General features: G+C 46.3%; 3 protein-coding genes across 5 annotated transcripts in view; 1 reads left to right on the forward strand and 2 right to left on the reverse strand.

Moving 5' to 3' along the window:
- LOC138971939 (uncharacterized) overlaps positions 1-11,421 on the reverse strand; it is a 13,768-nt gene extending 2,347 nt beyond the window's left edge. The window contains exons 1-6 of the mRNA XM_070344785.1: positions 10,838-11,421; positions 9,130-9,585; positions 4,431-4,934; positions 2,922-3,440; positions 1,660-2,175; positions 760-1,278 (exon numbers count right to left, since the gene is read on the reverse strand). Of these exons, the coding sequence (XP_070200886.1) occupies positions 760-1,278; positions 1,660-2,175; positions 2,922-3,440; positions 4,431-4,934; positions 9,130-9,585; positions 10,838-11,348 (3,025 nt within the window). The 5' untranslated portion in view covers positions 11,349-11,421. The remainder of the gene's footprint in view (positions 1-759; positions 1,279-1,659; positions 2,176-2,921; positions 3,441-4,430; positions 4,935-9,129; positions 9,586-10,837) is intronic.
- The window catches only part of LOC138970709 (uncharacterized), a 383,958-nt gene that overhangs the window by 365,641 nt on the left and 6,764 nt on the right, over positions 1-11,553 (forward strand). The gene's annotated exons all lie outside the window — the stretch shown is intronic.
- The window catches only part of LOC138970706 (uncharacterized), a 112,892-nt gene that overhangs the window by 17,380 nt on the left and 83,959 nt on the right, over positions 1-11,553 (reverse strand). The gene's annotated exons all lie outside the window — the stretch shown is intronic.

The raw sequence follows: 11,553 nt of genomic DNA on the forward strand, positions 1-11,553 counted from the left end.
TGCGGCTTGATGAAGTCTCAGTTAATAATATTCTTTTAGTTAAATAGTCTGGTACATGTCCAAGAACTATTTTATGCATAAACCTTGCCTTGTTAAACGATAGTCTGGATGAAAGTGGAAGAATTTCAGCTTTTTTGTAGTCATGATTAGAGAGGGTGCTGTTTTTCAGCAGAACAACTTTTACTCCGCGTCTGTGCAAAGATTTTAGATATACTGAGAGACTGTAACTCAGCGTGTTGAACCAGGCGGAACTCGTTTAGCATAGCACGGTGCGTGGGGTCCATGTGTGGATCACCTGATAAAAACAAATCAGGTCAGATACCCCGTCTGACTCAGAAGAACCTTGACTGACCACCAGGTGTGTCTACATTCAGATTAAAAGTAAGCAAAATAGATAGATAGAGACACAGAGAGAAGACAGAGAGTGACAGACAGAAAGGCAGACAGAGAGAGAGTGAAAGGGAGAGAGAACAAGAAAGCGTGAGAGAGAGAGAGAGAGAGAGAGAGAGAGAGAGAGAGAGAGAGAGAGAGAGAGAGAGAGAGAGTGAAAGAAGGTCAAAGACAGACAAAAAGATGGACGGACTGAGAGATGAAGAGAGAAATGAGGAGGGGGCGGGGGGGGGGGGGGGCGGGAGAGAGAGAAGTGCACAATAGCGACTTTTTACCACTCACACAAAACGTAAACGACAACGAGCGTCGTTGCAAGTATGTGTATGCTTGTTTGTGTCTGTACACTATAAACAAACTGTATGAGCGTACCTATCATGGTCGACACGTTGTCCCAGAATAAGGTCCGTACATCCTTGAGCCCAGAGGAAGCGCCAGCGGACACTGAGGACTGTCTGTGAAGGACATATAAATGGTGGTGCATCTCAGGCTCAGGAGATATCATCACAGGACAGCGGGGAAGCTTTTCTTCAAACCAGTCAGGACAGTGATCCCCCATCTGTATGAACAGCGTGTGGGTGTCAGGGTGTCCTGATGTCTCCACAGCCTGACTTAACAACCTGTCAGTCACTGAGTCATGACGATCTATGATGACAATTAGGACACTGTCTGCTGGGAATGACGACGTAGCTACACGACTCTGTGGCGGCACCAGCTGCAGTCCAGTTCGTGTCTTCAGCTCCTCAGTCAGCTCGCTGTGTACAAAGTGGTTGTTGGTGTGACCGTAGATGACGTGCACAGTGTTGTGGTCTGGTGACTGTAACACAGCGTGTTGAACCAGGCTAAACTCGTTCAGAATGGCACGGTGTGTGGGGTCCATGTGTGGATCACCTGAACAAAAACAAATTAGGTCTCAGGTATGTACTGACTTAGAAGTAACCTGACTGACCACCTTTCTGAATTTAGATTGAAAGTCATGAAGAGAGAGAGAGAGAGAGAGAGAGAGAGAGAGAGAGAGAGAGAGATGGGGGGGGAGAGGGAAAGACAGACGAACGTATTTACAGAATGACTGACAAATAGATATAGACAGAGAGAGTAAAAGTGTAAGAGAAAGAAAGAGATACAAAAAGAAAGACCGATACAGACAGAGGGGGGGAGGACAAAAGGAGGGAGAGTGACGAATACAATGAACACCAAAAACAACTAGCTAGCTTGCAAGTATGTGTAGGCTTGTTTGTCTCTATTTGATACGAACAAAACATAAGAGCGTACCTATCATGGTGGACACGTTGTCCCAGAATAAGGTCCGTACATCCTTGCGCTCAATGGAAGCGCTAGCGGACATCGAGGACTGTATGTAAACGTCATATAAAAGGTCGTCCTCCTCACACCGAGGATATATCATCAAAAAGCGGGGAAGCGTTTCTTCAACCCAGTCAGGACGGCGATATCCCGTCTGTATGAACAGCGTGTGGGAGTCTGTGTGTCCTGATGTCTCCACAGCCTGACGTAACAACCTGTTTGTCACTGAGTCATGACGGTCTACGATGACGATGAGGACACTGTCTGCTGTGGATGATGACGTAGCTACACGACTCTGTGGAGGCACCAGCTGCAGTCCAGTGCGTGTCTTCAGCTCCTCAGTCAGCTCGCTGTGTACAAAGTGTTTGTTGGTGTGACCGTAGATGACGTGCACAGTGTTGTGGTCCGGTGACTGTAACACGGCGTGTTGAACCAGGCCAAACTCATTCAATATGGCACGATCTGTTGGGTCCATATATGAAGCACCTGAACGAAATAAATCATGTCTCAGATGTGTACAGATCGACTTAGAAAGAACCTGACAAAACATCCCTTAGCTACGTTCTGACTTTGAGAGTAGTTTCAGACCTGTTGATGTGGCTGCATCCAGATGATGAAATTTAAGAGTGAGAGAGACATAAAAAGAAAAAGAGAGGGAGAGACAAACAGATAGACTTGACACAGATATACTGAGAGATTGTATTTCAGCGTGCTAGCACGGTGTGTGGGGTCCATGTGTGGATCACCCGATAAAAACAAATCAGGTCTAATGTATGTTCTGACTCAGAAGGACCTTGACTGACCACCAGGTGTGTCTACATTCAGATTAAAAGTAAGCAAAATAGATAGATAGAGAGAGAGAGAGACAGAGAAAGATAGAGACACAGAGAGAGACAGAGAGTGACAGAGACAGAAAGGCAGACACAGAGAGAGTGAAAGGGAGAGAGAACAAGAAAGCGTGTGAGAGAGAGAGAGAGAGAGAGAGAGAGAGAGATAGAGATAGAGAGAGAGAGAGAGAGAGTGAAAGAATGTCAGAGACAGACAAAAAGATGGACGGACTGAGAGATGAAGAGAGAAATGAGGAGGGGGGGGGGGGGGGGGGCGGGGGAGAGAGAAGTGCACAATAGAGACTTTTTACCACTCACACAAAACGTAAACGACAACGAGCGTCGTTGCAAGTATGTGTATGCTTGTTTGTGTCTGTACACTATAAACAAACTGTATGAGCGTACCTATCATGGTCGACACGTTGTCCCAGAATAAGGTCCGTACATCCTTGAGCCCAGAGGAAGCGCCAGCGGACACGGAGGACAGTCTGCGAAGGACATATGAAGGATAGAGCATCTCAGACCTACGATATCGCATCAAGGTACAGCGGGGAAGCTTTTCTTCAACCCAGTGAAGACAGTGATCCACCATCTGTATGAACAGTGTGTGGGTGTCAGGGTGTCCTGATGTCTCCACAGCCTGACGTAACAACCTGTCAGTCACAGAGTCATAAATTTCTACGATCACGATGAGGACACTGTCTGCTGTGGATGATGACGTAGCTACACGACTCTGTGGCGGCACCAGCTGCAGTCCAGTGCGTGTCTCCAGCTCCTCAGTCAACGCGATGTGTACAAAGTGTTTGTTGGTGTGACTGTAGATGACGTGCACCGTGTTGTGGTCCGGTGACTGAAACGCAGCGTGTTGAACCAGGCCAAACTCGTTCAGCATGGCACGGTGTGTGGGGTCCATGTGTGGATCACCTGGACAAAAACAAATTAGGTCTCAGGTATGTACTGACTTAGAAGTATCCTGACTGACCACCTTTCTGAATTTATGAAAGTCATGAAGAAAGAGAGAGAGAGAGAGAGAGAGAGAGAGAGAGAGAGAGAGAGAGAGAGAGAGAGAGAGAGAGAGAGAGAGAGAGAGAGAGGGAGACGAGCAGACAGGCTGACATACAGGCTGACTGACAAACAGACATAGAAAGAAAGAGAGAGAGAGAGTAAAAGAGAGAGAAAGACAGCGAGCGAGACACACAGGAAGAAAGAAATAGACAGAGGGAGAGAGAACGGGGGTAGGGAAGTGCTCAAAAGAATGTAACAACTAACGAGTTTCTTCACCACAAAATGAATTTTTTTAAACGTGAACGATAGCGAGCGTGCTTTAAAGTATGTGTATGCTAGACAACAACATAAAACAGTCTTGTAATCGTCTTTTAACTCCCGTAAGAAACACTTCTCATTCCCAACCATTCCGCACATCAACACAGCAGCAAAACCATTACATCATAAAAGACTTTGCACACGTGAAACCCCGAATGTGTGCCCTGGTGGGCTAAATTACACAAAGCTGTTTCTGCAATCAGGGAATACTTTGAATCAGGTTGCTTCAGCAACGTAAACCAGTATTTTACACATCTGACTGCAGAGTTTACATAGAATGAGAGAGAGAGAGAGAGAGAGATGGGGGGGGGGGGAGGGGGCGGGAGAGAGAGAGAGGGAAAGACAGACGAACGTATTTACAGAATGACTGACAAATAGACATAGACAGAGAGAGTAAAAGTGTAAGAGAAAGAAAGAGATACAAAAAGAAAGACCGATACCAACAGAGGGGGGGAGGGGAGGACAAAAGGAGGGAGAGTGACGAATACAATGAACACCAAAAACAACAACTGTAACAGACAGCGAGCTAGCTTGCAAGTATGTGTAGGCTTGTTTGTCTCTATTTGATACAAACAAAACATAGGAGCGTACCTATCATGGTGGACACGTTGTCCCAGAATAAGGTCCGCTCAGTGGAAGCGCCAGCGGACATCGAGGACTGTCTGTAAACGTCATATAAAAAGTCGTCCTCCTCACACCGAGGATATATCATCAGAAAGCGGGGAAGCTTTTCTTCAAACCAGTCAGGACGGCGATACCCCGTCTGTATGAACAGCGTGTGGGAGTCTGTGTGTCCTGATGTCTCCACAGCCTCACGTAACAACCTGTCAGTCACTGAGTCGTGACGGTCTACGATGACGATGAGGAAACTGTCTGCTGTGGATGATGACGTAGCTACACGACTCTGTGGCGGCACCAGCTGCAGTCCAGTGCGTGTCTTCAGCTCCTCAGTCAGCGCGATGTGTACAAAGTGTTTGTTGGTGTGACCGTAGATGACGTGCACAGTGTTGTGGTCCGGTGACTGAAACGCAGCGTGTTGAACCAGGCCAAACTCGTTCAGCATGGCACGGTGTGTGGGGTCCATGTGTGGATCACCTGGACAAAAACAAATTAGGTCTCAGGTATGTACTGACTTAGAAGTAACCTGACTGACCACCTTTCTGAATTTATACTGTTCAAAAAAAGAAACGCATAGTTGCTACTTGCCAAATTTGTTTTATTTTTCGAAAAAATTAACAGAAAATCCAATATTTAGATTATTTGTTTGAAATTTGGTATGGACACAGTTGAATGCACACACAGTTCATTTGCATCTTCAAATCAATCAGTCAATCAATACGATTGGGTGCCGAGGCTGTCAAGTCAGTAGGGGGTGTGACTGCCTTGAGCAGCAACAACTGCCCGGCACCTTCTGGGCATGGACTGGATCAGATGCCGGATATCTTGCTGTGGGATGGTGTCCCACTCCTCCTGAAGTGCCTGCAATAGATCGCGGTGATTTGCCGGCGCTTCTTCTCGCCTGCGCACACGTCTGTCCAATTCATCCCAGAGGTGTTCTATCGGGTTCATGTCTGGCGACATGGATGGCCAGGGAAGCACCTGGACATGGTGGTCGGTGAGGAACTGGGTGGTGAGTCGTGCTGTGTGCGGGCGAGCGTTGTCCTGCTGGAATATGGCATCCTGGTCAGCCAGAAAAGGAAGGGCGTGTGGGCGCAGAATTTCCTCCACGTATCGCTGGGCAGTTATGCGCCCTTGGACGTGCACCAGGGTGCTCCTTCCAGCGGTATTGATCGCCCCCCACACAATGACGCCTCCACCACCATGAACGGGTGCCTCATCCACACAGTTGGGCGCGTAACGTTCGTTTACTCTCCGGTAGACCCTCCTCCGACCATCATGTCGCTGGAGCAGGAAGTAGGACTCGTCGCTGAACCACACGTGTCTCCAGTGATTCCGGACGGTCCAGCGAAGGTGCTGGTTGCCCCACTGCACTCGGTTCTGGCGATGGCGGCGGGTGAGGACAGCTCCTCTGTGAGGTCTGCGAGCTCTCAAACCAGCTTCATGCAGGCGGTTCCGCACGGTCTGGTCCGATAATCGGTGTGGCCCGGGGAGAGCCTGGACAGAAGATGAGGCCGACAGGAAACGATTCCGGAGGTGGCGGAGCCGTATGAAGCGGTCGTGAGCAGCAGTTGTCGCCCTTGGTCTTCCCGCTCGTGGCAAGTCAGCAACGGAGCCAGTGGCTTGAAACCTGACCCACAGTCTACTGATGGTGCTCTGGGACACGTGGAAGTGCCTGGCGATTGCACTTTGACTTTGGCCTGCTTGTAAACGACCCAATGCAATTTGGCGGTCTTCTCTGCTCAATCGGGCCATCTTTCGTCGCTGAATTGTCGTCTGATTTCTTTGTGGCGAACAATCCGCTTTTATGGGTTTTGGAAGACATGGTGAGAGCTCAATATTCCCCGAGTTTCACGAGATTACACTGAAGCATGACGAGTGGTCATGCCAAATGAGCAATTTTGACATTGTAGCCACTGATAACGCATGCGTCACGTGCAGAGCTCACTTGTGGCAATGGACGAAAGGTCGACGACCAGATAAACATTTTCTGCAGTTTGGTGGATATCCTTGTAGCCATATAACTAAATTAACCAAATATTACAAGCTATGCGTTTCTTTTTTTGAACAGTATAGATTGGGAATCGAGTTAACATAGACTGGGAATATTTAATTTAGAGAGAAAGAGAGAGAGAGAGAGAGAGAGAGAGAGAGAGAGAGAGAGAGAGAGAGAGAGAGAGAGAGAGAGAGAGAGAGAGAGAGACGAGCAGACAGACTGACATACAGGCTGACTGACAAACAGACATAGAAAGAGAGAGAGAGAGAGGGAGAGACTGAGAGAGAAAGAGAGAGTAAAAGAGAGAGAAAGACAGCGAGCGAGAGACACAGGAAGAAAGAAATATACAGAGGGAGAGAGAAAGGGGGAGAACGGGGGTAGGGAAGTGCACAAACGAATGTAACAACTAACGAGTTTCTTCACCACAAAATGAATTTTTTTAAACGTGAACGATAGCGAGCGTGCTTTAAAGTATGTGTATGCTAGACAACAACATAAAACAGTCTTGTAATCGTCTTTTAACTCCCGTAAGAAACACTTCTCATTCCCAACCATTCCGCACATCAACACAGCAGCAAAACCATTACATCATAAAAGACTTTGCACACGTGAAACCCCGAATGTGTGCCCTGGTGGGCTAAATTACACAAAGCTTTTTCTGCAATCATGGAATACTTTGAATCAGGTTGCTTCAGCAACGTAAACCAGTATTTTACACATCTGACTGCAGAGTTTACATCGAATATGAGAGAGAGAGAGAGAGAGAGAGAGAGAGAGAGAGAGAGAGAGAGAGAGAGAGAGAGAGAGAGAGAGAGAGAGAGAGAGAGAGAGAGAGAGAGAGAGAGAGAGAGAGATCAAATCAATCAAATCAAATCAAATTTTATTTTACGAGGGTTGTGGCATAAGCAATATAAACGAGCTTCTTTTCAACCAGCCCTCGCCCAGAGAGGGACTATTCTAATCTTAAATACATAATGATATATATATATATATATACAAACGTAAAACAATTACAAAAGATAAGCATGACAGTTAAAGGCAGAAAAACTATTCACAGGACTATATACACGTTGTAGGCTATACAAACATTCTTGCGTTATGACACTGATGCTTTATGGACAGATATGATCAATATGAAAATAATCAGAACGAAGTCTTCCATCACTGTGACTTTTCGTAATTTGACATTAAATGTAATGAGAGGTGTTTTTTGAAAGTATTGAGACTTGTTGGGACTCGAACTGATTCCGGGAGAGAATTCCACAAAACGCTGCCAGAATAAGATAAGCTTGATTGCGGAATGGGGACGTTGAATTTTCGGCTTGGTTTGGCTTTAAATTTTGTAATGAAAGCACGTGGTGCATGGCCGGAAAGGATTTTGTGAAGGAGCACGCCTTTATTTGATTTAAATCTTTCTTTTAAGGGCAAAATCTTAAGTTTTTTATAATCGTCGAAAACAAGACTGGATTGTTTTAATATAACTGATTTTACTGCTCGTCTGTGTAGACTATACAGTGGTTTTAAAATATTTGCACTGGCTGAGTCCCAGATGGTCGAACAATAATCCGTGATGGTTTGTATACATGCACTATAAAATAATAACCTTGAGTGTGGATCAAGAAAGTGTTTTATTCTGTTCAACAAATATATTTTCCTCGACATGGTTTTACACAACGATCTAACATGATGGGTCCAAGATAAATTATTATCAATATTTACTCCCCAAACTTTGTGATCTCCTACTTCCGCTATTGCATCGTTGCCAATTAATAAGGAATGAGGATTATTCTTGATGTTTTGTCTTTTTTGCCTTGTTGTAATTAACATGTATTTGGTCTTTTGGGGGTGAAGACTCATGTGGTTATATTCCGTCCAATTAATGAGATCATTTACACTGTTCTGCAATGATAAATAAACTTTGTCTAATTTTTTATCAGAAGTGTGTATGGTCGTATCATCAGCAAATAGTTCACAATCATCATTAACACTAAAAGGAAGATCGTTAATATACAGAGAGAAAAGAAGTGGCCCAAGGACAGAACCCTGGGGGACTCCATATAACACAGGTCTTTTACTTGACATAGTGGAATTCACGCAGACGGATTGCTCTCGTCCGGCTAAGAAAGATGAGAGGAGGCATAGGGTTTGGGGTGATAATCTATACTCAGCTAATTTTCTTAAAAGTAACTCATGATTAATGACGTCGAATGCTTTTGCAAAATCGACGAATAGGACACCACAGAGTTCAAGAGAGAGAGAGAGAGAGAGAGAGAGAGAGAGAGAGAGAGAGAGAGAGAGAGAGAGAGAGAGAGAGAGAGAGAGAGAGAGAGAGAGAGAGAGAGAGAGAGAGAAAGAAAGAGCGAGAGAGAGAGAGAGAGAGAGAGAAAGAGAGAGAGAGAGAGAGAGAGAGAGATGGGGGGGGGGAGAGAAAGACAGACGAACGTATTTACAGAATGACTGACAAATAGACATAGACAGAGAGAGTAAAAGTGTAAGAGAAAGAAAGAGATACAAAAAGAAAGACCGATACCAACAGAGGGGGGGAGGACAAAAGGAGGGAGAGTGACGAATACAATGAACACCAAAAACAACAACTGTAACAGACAGCGAGCTAGCTTGCAAGTATGTGTGGGCTTGTTTGTCTCTATTTGATACGAACAAAATATAAGAGCGTACCTATCATGGTGGACACGTTGTCCCAGAAGGTCCGTACATCCTTGCGCCCAGTGTAAGCGCCAGGATATATCATCAGAAAGCGGGGAAGCTTTTCTTCAACCCAGTCAGGACGGCGATACCCCTTCTGTATGAACAGCGTATGGGAGTCTGTGTGTCCTGATGTCTCCACAGCCTCACGTAACAACCTGTCAGTCACTGAGTCGTGACAGTCTACAATAACGATGAGGAAACTGTCTGCTGTGGATGATGACGTAGCTACACGACTCTGTGGAGGCACCAGCTGCAGTCCAGTGCGTGTCTTCAGCTCCTCAGTCAGCTCGCTGTGTAAAAAGCGTTTGGTGATGTTACCGTAGATAACGTGCACAGTGTTGTGGTCCGGTGACTGTAACACGGCGTGTTGAACCAGGCCAAACTCATTCAATATGGCACGATCTGTTGGGTCCATATATGAAGCACCTGAACGAAATAAATCATGTCTCAGATGTGTACAGATCGACTTAGAAAGAACCTGACAAAACAGCCCTTAGCTACGTTCTGACTTTGAGAGTAGTTTCAGACCTGTTGACGTGGCTGCATCCAGATGATGAAAATTAAGAGTGAGAGAGACATAAAAAGAAAAAGAGAGGGAGAGACAAACAGACAAACAGATAGACTTGACACAGATATACTGAGAGACTGTAGTTCAGCGTGTTAGCACGGTGTGTGGGGTCCATGTGTGGATCACCTGATAAAAACAAATCAGGTCTAATGTATGTTCTGACTCAGAAGGACCTTGACTGACCACCAGGTGTGTCTACATTCAGATTAAAAGTAAGCAAAATAGATAGATAGAGAGCAGGGGCGGACCTAGGGGGGGGGGTTCCTGGGTGCCCGGAACCCCCCCCCCCCCCCCATCCGTTTTTTTTATTTTATTTTATTTTTTAGTAAAAGCGCTTGTGCTTTCCTTCCTTCCAAATGCAACATGCTTGAAACTGACGAGAAACTCAAAGGCTAACCCCCCTCCGAATTATTTTTGAAATGATTAGTTATACTGAAATAGTAGTTCATATAAAATAGCACATTGCCTTTTCAAAGTCAAAGGTGCACATATTTGTACACTCATATTTACTGAATAGATACCTTGTTATCTTCCAGGAGAGGCCTCCGATTGACCTAGAAAAATAAAATTCCTTCAGCATCTGGGGGGCTTCACCCCCCAGACCCCCCACCAGGGCTTTGCCCCTGGACCCCACCGGGGCCTGAGCGGCCCCTGGACCCCTGCTCCAATTTGGAACCCCCCCCTTATTCACAACTAGGTCCGCCCCTGGAGAGAGACAGAGAAAGATAGAGAAACAGATAGAGACACTGAGAGAGTGACAGAGACAGAAAGGCAGACACAGAGAGAGTGAAAGGGAGAGAGAACTTAACAAGAAAGCGTGAGAGAGAGAGAGAGAGAGAGAGAGAGAGAGAGAGAGAGAGAGAGAGAGAGAGAGAGAGAGAGAGAGAGAGAGAGAGAGAGAGTGAAAGAAGGTCAGAGACAGACAAAAAGGTGGACGGACTGAGAGATGATGAGAGAAATGAGAAGGGGGGGGGGGGGGGCGGGGGAGAGAGAAGTGCACAATAGCGACTTTTTACCACTCACACAAAACGTAAACGACAACGAGCGTCGTTGCAAGTATGTGTATGCTTGTTTGTGTCTGTACACTATAAACAAACTGTATGAGCGTACCTATCATGGTCGACACGTTGTCCCAGAATAAGGTCCGTACATCCTTGAGCCCAGAGGAAGCGCCAGCGGACACTGAGGACTGTCTGGGAAGGACATATGAAGGGTGGTGGTGCGTCTCTGGCTCAGGATATATCATCACAGGACAGCGGGGAAGCTTTTCTTCAAACCAGTCAGGACAGTGATCCCCCATCTGTATGAACAGCGTGTGGGAGTCTGTGTGTCCTGATGTCTCCACAGCCTGAGGTAACAACACGTCAGTCACTGAGTCATTAGTGTCTACGATGACGATGAGGACACTGTCTGCAGTGGATGATGACGTAGCTACACGACTCTGTGGCGGCACCAGCTGCAGTCCAGTGCGTGTCTTCAGCTCCTCAGTCAGCTCGCTGTGTACAAAGTATATGTTGGTGTGACCGTAGATGACGTGCACAGTGTTGTGGTCCGGTGACTGAAACGCAGCGTGTTGAACCAGGCCAAACTCGTTCAGAATGGCACGGTGTGTGGGGTCCATGTGTGGATCACCTGGACAAAAACAAATTAGGTCTCAGGTATGTACTGACTTAGAAGTAACCTGACTGACCACCTTTCTGAATTTAGATTGAAAGTCATGAAGAGAGAGAGAGAGAGCGAGAGAGAGAGAGAGCGCGCGCGCGAGAGAGAGAGAGAGAGAGAGAGAGAGAGAGAGAGAGAGAGAGAGAGAGAGAGAGAGAGAGACG

The sequence above is a fragment of the Littorina saxatilis genome, linkage group LG7 (assembly GCF_037325665.1).
Source record: "Littorina saxatilis isolate snail1 linkage group LG7, US_GU_Lsax_2.0, whole genome shotgun sequence".
NCBI lineage: Eukaryota > Metazoa > Mollusca > Gastropoda > Littorinimorpha > Littorinidae > Littorina > Littorina saxatilis.